This window comes from Anopheles arabiensis, chromosome 3, assembly GCF_016920715.1.
Source record: "Anopheles arabiensis isolate DONGOLA chromosome 3, AaraD3, whole genome shotgun sequence".
Taxonomy (NCBI): domain Eukaryota; kingdom Metazoa; phylum Arthropoda; class Insecta; order Diptera; family Culicidae; genus Anopheles; species Anopheles arabiensis.
The window spans coordinates 4843424-4858900 of NC_053518.1; the positions used below are offsets into that span (position 1 = coordinate 4843424).

The 15477-nt window shown below is 43.2% G+C and overlaps 1 protein-coding gene across 2 annotated transcripts in view; it reads left to right on the forward strand.

The window, feature by feature from the left end:
• LOC120900283 (protein kinase C and casein kinase II substrate protein 3) overlaps nucleotides 1-15003 on the forward strand; it is a 34883-nt gene extending 19880 nt beyond the window's left edge. The window contains exons 3-12 of one of the 2 annotated variants that reach the window (XM_040307074.1): nucleotides 4559-4663; nucleotides 6758-7327; nucleotides 7405-7514; nucleotides 9327-9475; nucleotides 9564-9752; nucleotides 9831-10178; nucleotides 11373-11483; nucleotides 12321-12547; nucleotides 12638-12819; nucleotides 12898-15003. In XM_040307074.1, coding sequence (XP_040163008.1) covers nucleotides 7224-7327; nucleotides 7405-7514; nucleotides 9327-9475; nucleotides 9564-9752; nucleotides 9831-10178; nucleotides 11373-11483; nucleotides 12321-12547; nucleotides 12638-12819; nucleotides 12898-13010 — 1533 coding nt within the window. In that variant the 5' untranslated portion in view covers nucleotides 4559-4663; nucleotides 6758-7223 and the 3' untranslated portion in view covers nucleotides 13011-15003. The remainder of the gene's footprint in view (nucleotides 1-4558; nucleotides 4664-6757; nucleotides 7328-7404; nucleotides 7515-9326; nucleotides 9476-9563; nucleotides 9753-9830; nucleotides 10179-11372; nucleotides 11484-12320; nucleotides 12548-12637; nucleotides 12820-12897) is intronic. The other variant, XM_040307075.1, reaches the window with a different exon arrangement.
• Nucleotides 15004-15477: the final 474 nt, after the last annotated feature.

Consider the following 15477-nt stretch of genomic DNA (forward strand, 5'->3'; position numbering starts at 1 on the left):
GCGGCACACACGTAAACCTTTTACGAGCGGAGACTTAGAAGTAGTCAGTGGAGATCAATGTCAGAGGTTTGTATTGTGTGAAAGGAATTTAAATTTTCTATTACTTTACTAGCAATAAGAAGATATTGATGGCTATCCATCTAATCGATCATAATCTCCAAATGAGTATTCTCCGCAAAGCCCCTATATTTATGCACAAAAATCCACCCTGACACACTCCTTTGCCAAGGTTAAGGTGAAATTCCTCCTTCTCCCACTGCGTTTGTGTGTGTGCCCGAGCGGAAAATGTGCAGCCCCAAACCGGACACAAGACGTGCACCGCCGCCATCCCACCACCACATCAGCTCGCATCAAAGATCAAGTTGAAGATCAGGTGTATCAGGGGGGGGTTAGTCTGCTGCGAGTCGCTCCATCCCCGAGACACGCACGCACTGCCAATTTGCCGGAGATCATGGATTGGAGCTTGAACTTTCAATCAGAGTGAGGAGTAGAGGTAAAGTGGAAGAAACAGCAGCGGAGAGGAGGAGATACCGGGCGTTGATCGCGCACGGATCGTCAATTTCCGAGGGCACCGTTCGCCATCTTTCGCCTGTGATCTTCGATTGCGAGGAGAGATTTTACAGTCGCAACTTTCGTGGCGAGGCCTTTTTTTTTTATCGGAGACGGCGGGTTATCGACTCCGATCGTCCGGTGGCAGTGTGTCTGGGCCAGGAGAAACGATGGTCGGTTGGAAGTTTGAATTGCGCTGCTCCGGTCGGTGGTCAAGCGAACCGGTCCCGCTAAACGGTCACTAAACTGCAGGCTAAATCTATGCGTAAATTATAATAATTTTTGCTAAACAGTATGTGAACGATTAGAGTGACATTCTTGGACAAGTCTTGGCGAGAGATTGCTAGCGCTAGGTGTAGGGAAGGATCGTTTGGGCATGGAACTTTCTCTTAGAAGAGAGGAAACAAAAAAATGCATAACTAAGCAAGTGTCCCCGTCGTGGTTGGTTGTCTCCAAAACATTGACACAGGGAGACCTTGTGCTACTTTGGGGCGAATAGTGAGAGATACCCCTTGTTAACCTCTGGCCAATCTGAGGATAGGTGGAGTGAGAGTTAGAGTTGGTAATAAAATTCGGAAAGGTATCGACATGTGGCGTGGGCATACCGCTTAAAACACTTTCCTTTCCGATGATTTGGAATCAAACAGGAATTTGAAATGCCATCTCGCCATCGTCGCTGGGGGTCATGACAATTTCTAAGAAACGAACGGTCATCTGTGATTCGGGCGGTGAATTCAATGGGCGGTATGCAGCAGTTGGCCCAGTGTCGTCGCATAAGGTGTGTCCCCAGGGCGTTTGGAGTTGGATGTGTGTCTTCTCCAAGTTTAACGTACCAGAGAGATGAAGATGCTGTCTGTTGCAGCACATCGGATGGATTTACGGTTTGCCTTCAAATAGTGTCTTATGGGTTTGATAGAAGCGGTAAATGGGGGTTTCTCTGATAATCATTATAATAAATCTCTGCAAGGGCTAGAGATTTTAGAGATCCAATGGCTTTGAATGTGCTTGCTTACTTTGTAACGCATAGCTGTCCTCTGCGTAAGCAACTGTTGTTTTTACAGGATCCAATTAAGGTTTCCACATGATTGATGATAGCTTTCGACCGGATGCGAAACATTTACCCGCGATCAGTGTAATCTTTGCTGTAATTATCCATCAAGTGTTGCCTGTGTCCTTCGCGACTTCAGCTGACGCCACTAATTTGATTAAAGTGAGTCTTGTGCATGGACCAGTGCAGTCATTACATGGTAAGCTTTCTCCAAGTGAAGCTAGGGTATTTATAACATTTCAATACCGATTAGCTGATTGATGTTGCCAGTTGGCTCTTGAAAATAACTTCAATGGAAATTTTTAAGCCATTTCCGATAAGATTCCATCAAAATGTCCAAATGTCCATCCAAACGGATTGTTTTCTTACATCTTATATTCAAAATCTCGCCACAGACTTCAAAATTGAAGAGACTTGTACAGAACATCCTAAGGTGTTCGTCCCATGCTGTGACGCTGAATACTGCCGTCTGTGCTGCGTATCTTTGTGTAATACCTTCGGAAGAAGAGGATCAAACGAAAACATTCTCACTTTGGCTTGCCACGCCAACAACGACACACCGCGGCGACCTGATGATGATGATGACGATTCCACCGTAGCGTTTCCCGGCGGTCAACCTGTTCAGCGTGTGGGCCTGCGCGCGGCCCATCCTCCGGAACCGGTTATGAATCTCGCTCACGAAAGAGGAAGGAACCTAAAACACAGCAGCATCGCATCGCGCAGCGTATGTGAGATGTGTCTTTTCGGGTGCGGTCTTTGGTATTTTTTCTCCGCTTCCTAAAGACATCAGACCCCGCTTGGTTGGCGTTTGGGTTTGCTTGTTGGGTTGGTTCATACATGTTTCCGGGGATCGGATTGTACGTACATGTCCGCTATGCGGAGCGGAAGCATGCCACCGGCGCAAGGAGCCTTTCCCAAGAAATTGGAAATTCGATTAGCAAACAAGAGTTCCTGGTGTTATGTATTTTGATAGAATTCAAGGAATCAATCTGCCTTCCCGTGAAAGAATAGGAAGATAATTAAGTTACCTTTCGAAACTAACTAGGTTATTCTCATCAGCCATATGTTACAAAAATATTAGGGAGTAGTGGGTGCATTACGTTTTATAATCCTTGGGACCATTTCTACCCACTTATGTGTGTTAAAAGCAACAGACCGTTGTCTTCCGAACGTGTTCTACGCGTACCCCGAAACATGGGCGGACTGACCGGACTGCTGCTCTCTTCCTAAAATGGTGCGCAAACCAAATTTAGGACTCACCGGTGGTGCTATCTGACAAGCTAACGCCTTCGATTTTACATTCCACATTGTGAGCATTTTTATGATCACTGTATCCTATACAACAGTGACAATACGGCGTGTTTGGGACACGGTTGCTTCATCTTGCGCGTTTTTGTCGGACTTTTTGCTGTGTTGTGAGAAATGGGCGCGTTTTATGTTTCGTTTGCCTTTTACGTTGGCCGATGGTTTCTTTCGCTAAACTTCTGTGCTTCTTTTCCTAAGCATAGGGGGGGGGGTTCGTAATTAAATTGTAAGAAACCATAGCTAATTGAGTGTGGCCAGTAGTAGTTGGTAACTCAATTGTTGTAATTCCACCTTGTGCTTGTTGAAGATGGAGGCGAAGCGCTACAGAAACCTTTAGAATGGCGGCGCTTTCCAATGTTCATTTAATCGATGGGAAAGCCCAACAATGCACGGTGCTGTTTTCGATTACCTGATATCGATATTGAAATATTACGAATGGAATTCTCGTACACGCGGCGCTGCTTGTAAAATCGTTCACAATAAATACATTTCAACCCATCAAGCGCTGCAAACGGTTGCAGTTGTCTGTTGCATCCGTACCGTTGTGATCGTCATCATCGACGTTTTGGACTTCCGATTTTCCTGTTATATTCACACTCCTCCTCCTGAGCACGAGCGCAACGAAACGGAGCGTAACGGCGGTTTCAGATGGAAAGCGGCCACTACCGAATGAGTTTTGTACCTTTTTTCATGACACTCATATCCGATCTCCTCCTATTTGTCGCACGGCGCTGGTGGTGGAGAGTTACACGGTGTATGCCCTTTTCTACTTTGGCAGGGTGGGGTGGCCTGCACAGCGCGCTACAGACCGCTGTTGCTGTCTATGACAGAGAAGACAATAAAACACACCCAGCCTAAGGGCAGGTGAAATATGAACGAGACCACCATTGTCGATAGGAGGATTAGCTTTCATTCATATCACCATATTGTGATGCGCGTGTGCGCTTATGAATGATGTTTAGTAATTTAAGGGACGTGGAAGGGTGTTTGTTTATAGAGGGTTTCTTTACCATCGATAAATTTCATTATACAATGTCATGTCAGTTAGCCATTAAGCATGCTGTAAATGTATAAATTCAAACATAGGATAGTCCCTTGGTTGTATTTCATTCGAGTTTTAAGGTCACAGAAATGGAATAACCTTTAATTCTTCTCTATCCCTTTGATACCGTTATGCTGTAGGATATATTCGTGATCAAATCTGCAAACGCTTCTGTTGCATCGTGAATGCAAACGTAAAACTATACTACTATTCTGATGGTATGAAATGTAATCGATTGTTTCACACCTCCTCTACACCGCACTGCGTACAATTCTGTTCAGTTTGTGTGGTGTAAATTTATAGACAAATGCATGCTTACATCAACTTACCCCCCTTCACGCTATTATGGCTTTATTTATAACCAACAGAAGCTTGCTCTTCTTCTGTTCTCGATCGCGCAGCGCCGTTGGTTGGTGCATTGAAATTATGAATTGATTTATTGCCACTGGAGAATGAAGAAATAAACTCTTGGTCGTCGTATTGCAAGTTCAGGTTGTGTGATGATACAGCACGTAGGGGGTAGGGCAGTGTTTCTTATTGTAGGAATTCATTCGCTGTTGAGTCCGTTATTTATAATCATGAATATTTCCTCTCTTTTCTTTTCGTTTTTACAGAACTTATCTTTTCCATGAACATTAAAGCCAAGCACGGTGCAGTGCAACATCTAGCAGAGCGTTTAACGTCGTTGTTGGACACGATGATGCTACTCGTCAGATGAGGTAAGGTTAATAAGAGAACCAATAGGCTTTCACAGTAAGTTTTTGTTAGTGAAATATCTTTGGAACAGCAAGCGAGATTGTTGGTATCGTGTCCCAGAATGTATCTCGTCAGCACTGAATGTTGACGTGTCCGTAATTATCCCATTCGAGCCTCCCCATCAATGAAACATATACAAACCCAATCGGTTTTTGTAACGCGTATTGTGGTGTGTACCACCGGCAAAAAGCATGAATGAATCTGAGTGACAGTCGACAGTCGGGGCAGCGACAAACACGCCATCACATCATCACGGTTGGCAACATTTTCATGGTGAGCGCCTACACTGAGAGAATGAAGCGAAAAGCGAAAAAAGCCATATTCTCGAGATGAGGTGCGAATAAAACCGGTACCGGATATTAGGGACACGCTGTACACGTTTCTGGGATGTGGAAGAAATTACTGTTGCCGAAGAGTTAAACGTTTCTTCTGCTGTGCCACAACCACTTGTCACCATGCCTAGACCATGCGGCGTTGGGTGGCCGGTGATGGTACTACAGAGTCAGTGTTGTGAGAAGAGTGATGTTTCGCCGTCAGGAATTGTGTCTTTGCTTTTTACATCCAGCAATGGTTCCGTTTGTCGGAAGCAGTTGCATGTCCATGACACACGACACAACAAACTTAGGGAATTTCAAGCGTCACGTGCAGATGATGCAATGTTCTCGTATGAATTCCACCCTCCCTTCGATTTACATATTCATATTTTGTGTAGGATTACCCAGTGGGGATTATGGATGGGTGAAGTGAACAAAGCGTCTAATGATAGAATTGAGTAGCAAAGACAATACTGAAAGCAGGCAGTGATTGACACAAAACGCAACGCTGCTGTTTCGTTCAGCATCCCATAAGCATGACGTGATAGAATCGATATTCTACACAAGCCCACAAATCCAGTGAAACAACAAGCAACTTAGTTCGAAAGTTAATAACCACGAGAAAGAATGCGAACATGCACGGGAGAAAATCTTGTACCTTTTCCCACTGATTCGCTTTCTATCGATCGTATGATTATATCTCCCGAAGAATGTCAGTGCTTCGAGCGGATTGTCACTGCAGTTCCGGTGATTCCGGCGAGGGAAAAAGTACTGTGAGCAAAAAAAAGAAAAGAAAGAAACTTCCGGTATTGAACGGTAGTTTCCATTTCACGCCCTTTGCCTCCCCGACAAAGATGAAGGCTTAAATTCCTTCCCGCGCGGCGTCGTTCGTCCCATAACTGTTCAATTAGAAAATAGGCCTCCATCACTAACAATACACCCGTGACGGCGAACCGCCGATAGCCGGAAGGTGAGGTGTCGTTTTACGACCATCTCGGGTCGATCCGATTTGATTAGGTAGATACGTATCATGCAAAGGGGCAGTTCCGAAGCAGAGTGAGAGATGAAGGGGGGAGGAAGCAGCATAATGTGGCACGCATCACGCGACGATCGCCCCAAAAAACCCCGCACTTCGTCTGGCGTGTAAAATATCGACAGCGCTCCGGTTAAACATTAATGAATGAGTGCGGCGGTCACGGACAGTGTGAAGGGCGAAATCAAAACTTCCTTCTGTGCCCTTTTTTTCCTGTGAACTAATAGTGGCTTTCCCGCACTCCCAGTGGGGTCCCTTTTATCTCGATCTGCCTCGACTAGTTGTTTGCTTCATGCGGAAATGTTCTAGAAATCGATGCATGGGAACTAGGGCACCATCAGTGTACTACTGCTTCCGGTTTTTCGCCTGGCGACGAGGATTGTGTTTGCGGACATGCCATCCACCCGTTCATCAATCCTAATTTGATGCGAAGAACATTCGAGGCAGATTGTTTTAGCAGCAGGAAGAAAGTTGGTGTGGCAGGAAGGGTAGGGTGGCTTTTGTTTTGCTTAAATAACGATCTAAAATCTAGGTCAGGATCAAATTTGTATGATAGCCACCTGCAAATAGGGCATAGGATGTTGATAAATGATGAAAGTAACCATCAGAGGACGGAGAAGAATCGGAAAACTTAAGCCCTCATATATTAATATAAATTGTTTCCTAGTGCTTACTCTCATACTTATGTGTTTGTTTTATTTCATTTACAGAAATATATTTCATCGTTAACCAACAGAGCCAACAACATACGGACCGACCTGATGCACATTACCCTACCGTAACGTGATAACGAGAAAGCGTGCCAGCTTCTCAAAATTTGCCAAAAACCATTTTGCGCGTTGTTTGTCGAACCACCATCAGCGGAACATATACCACACCCCGTCGTCTAATAATTGATCGTTCGAACCCGGCACTGACATTTACCACAACAAACGGAAAAAGGCCATCGTGATCGAGGGCGGCCCCTAGTTGTTGTACACAATTGTCGTTGATTGTGGACCACCATCATTCGTCGTTGTCGTTCATTTATCACTCGGTATCGGGTCATTACCGGAGACTGTGTGTGTACGACGGCGGGGATCTGTCCCGCAAAACACAGAACGGTTTGCAAAAATTGATTTGAATTCGGGGTGCGGAAGAAGCATCACACCACACCATACGTGAACATACGGCAAAATGTCACATCACAGCGACGATCAGCTGCTGCAGGCCGGCAGTGACTCTTTCTGGGAGCTGAACAATTACAAACGCACCACCAAGCGGATAGAGGACGGTTACAAGTGAGTGCTTGTTTGTGTGGTTGTGTAAGCATTGTACGGTGAATGCATTAATGTTTTTTTTTGTTTCTTTTCCCCAGACTATGTACGGAACTGCAAACGTTGATTCAGGAGCGTGCCGAAATTGAAAAAGCATATGCCAAAAATTTAAAAGCATGGTCAAAGAAGTGGGGCGAATTGATCGAGAAAGGTGAGTGGAACATAAACAAGCCTGAAACAGAGTTTAAAGGGTTCGACAGTGGCGTAGAAGCGCTAGAATGTTCTGTCCAACACTAAACCCGACACATGATGGTGTGTGATGAGGCATAGGGAAAAAAGCTGCAAAGCAAAATGCAGCACAGAAGCGACGATATAAAAAATTATACGCCACACGCTAATGTATCAAATGTCTCATCGTGGCTACCAGCACCACCACCATGCACCATCAATCGGCACTGCGCTACTTAATATGACCTTCAGCTTTTTAAGTGATACCGCCGCCATGCAGTCGAGCTACTAGTGCACATGAAGGTTATAATTTTCTGGCTCGATTTTTCTAGGTCCATCTCTTCTCCCCGGGGGTCACACTTTGGTTAAGCGTGTGAGGTTCGTTAGGCCGGGTGACATAATAACGGAATAATGCCTCGACCATGAAATCATCTGACGGGGGATAGGGATATGAGATGAGAATCTGGGTTGATGCACTTCTTCCCCATTGCGAATCGTGCCTTTTCGTTGTGTTTGGTATTATTCAGTCGAATGCCATTCCAATCATTTTGTGAATTGTTTGAATGTCGATCGTTTTGGTGCTCATTTGGTACATTGGAACCGAATTTCTCAGGAAGTGAAAAGCCTTTACGATAGACATGCATTAGCCACAATGTTACAACGTTACAGTAACGAATACAAATCAATGAGCGGCATTGTGAAGATCGTAAGCCGAAGGTCAACACTCACACGCACAGCTTCTGACAGCAGTAGCGCAACGCCGGTGAAGTGGTTTAATTTGTTGGTATTTAAAAATAGATATTCAGTTATGCGTGTCCACCTACCGCTTCCAATTCCGTTCGCGCATTAACGTATGGTGTGTGTGGCGGCTTGGCAGGAAAGCTATCTTAATATATCATTTCCCGCGCACTTTTGAAGGGTGAGAAAGGGAGGAGGAATCCTCCATATGTATGTACTTCTACACTCTCGTCGAAGACGATGCTCTCGTGACTCGCCGCTTGTAAATGTGGTGTGTGATGAAGCGAAAAATAAGCGACAAATGATCCCACCATCGGTAGCAAATAACTGATTCCGTCTGGTCGGTGTAGATATAGCTGAATGCCTGGAAGGACTGGGAATGGAAGATGATTCAATTCGTCGACCCCATTAGCAATCTGTTCGTAGGGCAGATGATGGTGTAACAGCCACCTTCCTAGCATTCGTTATGCTTATGTCACATCATTACGATACACACGCATGATAACATTATTAATGTATTTTCTTGAAATACACCTCACAGACGACTTGCAACTTGATCCACCAGCTGCGTGGATCAATAAATAACTCTATCGCCAAAAGGAAACTTTTTCCAGAATCAATCAAAATATTTTTTTGACTCTGTGGTGTATCGTCTTTTACCCTTTGGGACTGTTATATAGCACACCGGAAACAGCAGTTCGTGCGAACCAAAAGTATTGATTTTTCAATTAGACCTACGAATACGATACTAATTTCTGAACCTCAGCTGTCTCGGGGCCGCAAAAGTTCAGTGCGTTTTTCCTTATTCCATTCTATTTTATTTGTTCTCATGGCCACACGCTCAATCACGCCTTCACGGCACGTCCTTAATTGAGTTACGGGGGTCAAAGGGGGTGAATTTCAAAGATGTCGACGGTGTGTAGCGTACGATGTTACGAACTTCCGCTTGCATTTAGTGTGCGGCTTTCGGAAGGTGTTTCTTTTGCGGACCATTCAGAAAATAGATCATAAGAAAAAATATAAAAGAGCTTTTTTATCATAATCAAACACCTTTCAGGACCAGAGTACGGCACAACAGAAGCCGCCTGGAAGGGAATGCTTACTGAGGCGGAACGGCTTTCGGACCTGCATTTAAAAATCAAAGCCAACCTGTGCACCGACGTCACACTCCAGATTAAAGAATGGCAAAAGGATAACTATCACAAGGTAAGTGAAGAGCGATGCGTGAAGAGAAGAAAACACTCAAACACATGCTTACTGGTGCATTTCTTGTTACCCCGCCGTTTTACAACAGTCGATGATGCAAATTAAGGAGCGCAAAGAAATGGAAGACCAGTTCAAGCGGGCACAGAAACCATGGGCGAAGCTGCTAGCGAGTGCGGAAAAAGCCAAAGCAGATTACCACGCAGCATGTAAAATGGAAAAATCTGCCACCAATCAGGAACGCAACGCCTCCAGCGACTCATCAATGTCGAACGATCAGGTACGGAACCGAAACAAATGAGCAATGGGGGATGGAGGACATAGGACATGTGCTTACTTTCTTCTTATTTGCTTGTAGCTGAAAAAGATGCAAGAAAGGGTACAGAAGCTTAAGGACGATGTGGCGAAGAGTCGCGACCGGTACGAACAAACGCTCAGCGAGATCAAAGAATACAACCCCGTGTACATCGAGAGCATGACGAACGTGTTCCGGAAGTGCCAAGAGATGGAGGAGACCCGGTTGTGCTTCTTCAAAAACGTGCTGTTCTCCATACACAAATGCCTGAACATTTCCGAGGATCCGAGTTTGCCACAAATCTACAAAGAGTTCCACCACACGATCAACAATGCCGATCACCAGAAGGATCTCAAGTGGTGGTCTAACAACCACGGCGTCAACATGGGTATGAGCTGGCCAACGTTCGTGGTAAGTGCAAATGACGGAGGATGGTGGCTATTGCGAACAGGAATGGGAGCGTGCGAGAATGTCACTAGCAGAGAAGAAGAAGAATCATTCACTTTGCACTTCTTTCTTTGTTACGACGCTGCATTTTTAAACTAGCTGGGCTTTTTTTGTTAACGTGGTGTCTATTGTGGCCCTATTCTTTTCCTTTAACGTGACTGCTTTCCTAGCGCATGCTGATTCTGTTTTAGATAATTGTTTAATGATGTGTGAGTTACATTGTTCGGACGGAAGTCCTGCATATCGTTTTCTTTATTTATTTAATTGACAGTTTAAAAACAGTACTAAATCACTTACAGCAGATATAACAAATTATGCAGTAATTTTCAAACATTACTTTCCTTTTCTAACATAATTTATCTTTACTACGTTTGTTGCTATTATTATTTTTTTGTGTGGATCTCATAAATACTATCTACTATGCATTATTATTTAAAAAAAAACTGCTGTGTCGAATTGGGCAAAGGATAATACAGCTTTTTTGCCGGAGTTGCTGCTGTTGAGGCGCGCTTCCTTATCTGGAAGCCGGGGGTAATACACTGCTGGGCTAACATTGGAATCTTATTGTTGTGAGTGTGAAGTGATCATTACTAATCGTACTTTGAATTCGTCTATCGCATTGCTTTATTCCTTTCCCTGGGACGCATTCCTATTTCCAGTCTAGAGGAAGATACTTTTCGATTGTTTCTTTTGATGAAAGAAATGGCACTATATACAGTGCAATGTGTTTTTAGTTTCAAGGGCATATAAACTTCGAATTTATGAAATGTTTCTCTCCATGTTCTTCCATTTGTTAACCTTTTATTTTCACAATTATTAATTGTAATTTCATTTTCTCTTTTACTTTCCCCTTCTTTCTTATATTACACTTTCTGATTGGATTTCAAATTTAAAACATCCTACCACACAATACGATGATCTCCCATCTCCCTTTCAATTACCGTGTACCTACCTACACGCTGCCAAATCCTTACACCCGCTAAAACGCGCCACACATATGCCCCCCTACCCCTCCCATACGGGTATTCCGGTCCCTCATCATCAAACCATTCATCGTTCGTTGTTGCGATCGTGCGTTGCTATGCGTGTGTTTTTGCTCCACTCTTCGACGCCTCTTAACCTGAACGGAACAATCCTGCCTTCTCGCGCCTTCTCCAGGAGTACACGGAAGAGTTCCGCGACATTGCGAAGGGCATCAAATCCAAAGAAGCTTTGCCCGCAGCGCCGATCACGCTCATTCATCAGCGACCCGTGGCCGAAGATGTGCATGTAATTTTTGTTTCTTTTTTATTGTTTTTTTTTTTAATTTACCACTGTTTTTTTATCACGTACCACCACCACATCACACCCTGCACACAGTTTATAGAGTATTGATAAAGATAGAGAAAGAAAGGTTCACGTTTTTGTGTTTTAGAATTAGTCTTGTGTGTGTCTTTTTTTTCGACTAGATTATAATTTTTGTGTTGTGTGAAGTTATTGTTATTGTTTGTTTTCCTTTTATTTACCCTTTATTTGATGGTTTGATCCGTTTTTCATCATCGTTACTTGTTTTGAATGATTAAAAAAAATAAAACAGAAACATTGATCTAGCTTTGTGATCCGTTTTCTTTGTCGCTTGTCCTTTGGTTAGTAGAGTGTGGTACATTGTAGAGCATTTTTAGTTTGTAGTGCATTAAACGATTACTCAGTGCTGCTTTTAATTGTCAAACATACAATAGAAATAGTTTGTTTATCCGGTTTTGGAGCTGGTATAGAAGTGAATACAATTGATAATGTTGAAACCAACAGCTTAGTATTTCTTAGAACGATTAAACATTTAGTCAAGCTTAAATAAGTAAAGCAAATCCAAGACATAAAATAAATAAGCCATGTAGAAAGTACTTTGATTAGAGTAAAGCTTCATATAGAGATCAATATAAAAGATCATGCTATCAAATATAAATATTACTCATCTGCAGAAACACTCTTCGAAGTTGTTGCATCAGAGATTCTGCATAAGAATTAAACTATCTTTAAGAAAATGTGTAAAAAAACCATTAATGAGGCTTATTTTCGTCCTTTTTCTATTTGCGTCGATATATTGAAACACCATTCTTACAAATTCAGGAATATCCGCCACCGCCGCCCGCCAACAATAATCGGCTACTTGGAGGAGGCAATCGCAACAGTACGGCCCTTAGTATTAGCAACTCGACTAGCAACAACCGCACCACCACCCCGACACCGAATAACGATTCGCCCAAATCGGAAACGGCTTCGACGAAGAATGAAGTGGCCACTACCCCTACCCGAAACTCACCTGCCCGTGCTGCTCCTGGCGGAGCGGTCGTCACGTAAGTCGATCTGATCGATCGAGCTGATCGCTGCTGTATACTATAGCCAACGGAAGATGTAATACGTGAATTTATTCCTCTGTTTTTTAGCAATGGCAACTCTGGAACGAACGGTAAAGCGAACGACAGCAATCCCTTCGAAGAGGAGGAAGAGTGGGATGAGGGTGACGGTCATGATAATCTGCTCGTGGATAACGGTGAACCTGGCGTACCGGTGAAGGCGCTGTACGATTACGAAGGTGCTGAAAGCGATGAGCTTACGTTCAAGCAGGGTAAGTGGTTGGAGAGATTGGAGAAAACAACTTCTAGGAGCAACAATGCGCGACATTCATGGGTTTGCTTCTTTTTAGGCGATTTGTTCGAAAAGCTAGAAGATGAAGATGAGCAAGGCTGGTGCAAGGGACGAAAGGACGGGCGAGTAGGACTGTACCCGGCGAACTACGTGGAAGTGGTGGCAACGTAAACACTTGGCACTTTTCAACAGGAAAAAGAAAAAGCAAGTGAAAATTCTTTCCAATAGAAAGCAGTTCAAGTTGTGCATGTGCAACGGTGAAAATATGATAAGTGAATGAACGTAGTCAAACCGAAGTACAAGCTGCTCTGGTATGTTGGATTTTATTTGGTTACAATTGTTGGTGAACGAATGAAAAATCACTGATGCTTGTACCAATGCATCACATCACACACAATGGTTCAACGGTGGAGCAAATAGGGCAAAACGGTCACTAACAGACCGACATACATACACACACACATACACCAACCACAGGAAGGCAAGCCTTTTTAGAGGAAGTAGTACTGGGTATTGGACCGCTTTTAAGAGGAGTAGTTTGCAAGCATTGCGCCATCGTTCTCTCTGGAACAACTAGTTTAAAGGATGAAATCCTCAGAACCAATTAAAACACAAACAAACAGAATGGACCTATTTCGTAACGTTGGCCAAAAAGGGTATTTTTTTTAGAATGGAACATTTCAAACTGTCCACCATTTTTGGTTTGCACGCGTAGGAAAGATAAGCCATAGAGAAACGGTGTAGGTATAGATAACCACTTATACACAACGGGATTTGCCTACTGGAATATCATTTTATCGAACGCTCAGTGGTGGGAAATACATGGGCTGAACAAGGCTTTCGTGTGGCAGTATGTTTTATGATCATGGACACGAAACTTGGCAAAAGAACGATGTCTGTAATCGAACAGATGTGGATTTGCATTGGCGGAAGGATTAAGTTATCCGCTCAGTATCATCTTCTCTACGACACTGTTTCGTTCTATCCGTTGTTCCATTTGATAATATCGTTATTAAGGAGATGAAAAGCGTAGATATAAGTAGAAATTGAAGCAATTTTTAGCATTGATGCTCTGCATTTAGGAAAAGAATCGAACTTTTTGCTGGTTTTACTAATTCGATGTAAATTTTCTTGGCAAAAAAAACACACAGAGAAGATCAAAACACATATTTGAACGCAACCGGAAACGCCTCTGGGAATATTGACGGGACATTTGTAACCTCGTCAGGGGGCGGCCATGAGCCGTTAGCTCAACGTAGAGAACAATCATTTTGCGCCAGATATGATAGCAAAGTAGGAAAAAAGAGCTCTTGTAATACAACTGATAATAACCTAACCTATGTAGAATACAACCCACTGGTTCCATTTTTCAATCTACAAACACGTAGACCTTTTCCCGTCTATCGTAGATCCATGGTGTTTGGTGGAAAGCAACAGAAAAAGTAAATGGAAAGTGTTTCCCACCTGTATGCAGCAATATAATAATATCCCTGAAACCTTAACTACACGTCCGTAAATTTACCGTAACCTTTTTTATATCCACTTTCTTATACTGAACCACTTATGCGGCTCGTTCTGTTGCCTCGCTCAAGCTGGGAACAAAATTAAATGCTATCCAGGTGTACACTAAGTGAAATAATCTTTTTTTGTTGTGTAAAGTAATACACCAAGCACCTAAATATGTGTGTTTTACCCTCGAAGTTAGCAGCAAGCAGGAACAAGCTGCAGCAAGCAGGAACAACGTACAAAAAAGGCGTTGTGCTTGATGAACCTTACTCTCCTTTTCTTAATATACAAATCTACAAACAAAAGATGAACATACACAATTTTGTTATTCTTTTTGTTATGAATAGGCAAAGGCGCTGAAAGTTTTACATACAAGTTAAAAATGATAGCAAACCATTCGGTTGCATAGCCGAGAATGAGGTAAACAATGGTTGAAATTTGAATACGAGCAAAAAAAAAAAAAGAAACGAGTTATAAAATTAGTAATAACAGTTGGAATAGTAGTGTGCTAGTGAAACATAACGATAACACACGGATCGTTGGCTGCAGAAGAAGCAGGAGAAAGCAATGGTTGAACAGGTTACGAAACGTAAGCGAAACAACACGTTGTGTATTATATTAAGTTTGAGGAAATATATATAAATATGTAAAGAATTAATAACAACCGGGCAGTTAGTAGTAGCGTTACGATAGTGTAGTATCTGGGTAAAGTGAAGATATTGGAGTAAGCAGAGTATTGAACGAAGGCGGTTATTTATATACACAGTCTGTATATGTGAAAATTATTACCTTAACTACACGAGTGTTTCCTTGGTACTTTAGGTGCAAGAATATCACACAATCATTCAAAGTAGGCATCGTCTGCGAGTCGGTAGTGTTGCGGAACAGACGAAATGGCGCACCAGGCAAATAAGCACCAGACCGAAGACATGGATAACGTTTTCCACCAAACGGACGAAACGTTTTTCGAAACCCAGTACAACAAAGGTTTCCCGAACCATCCGTCGTCGGCCGGTAGTGCGGCCGTCCGACCCGCTTCCGCAAACGATGGTGGCCTGCAGATGAAGCACATTATGGAGAGTGAGCGCGCGAAACCGAAGGAGCAGCAGTATCGCGAACAGTGGCATCAGAC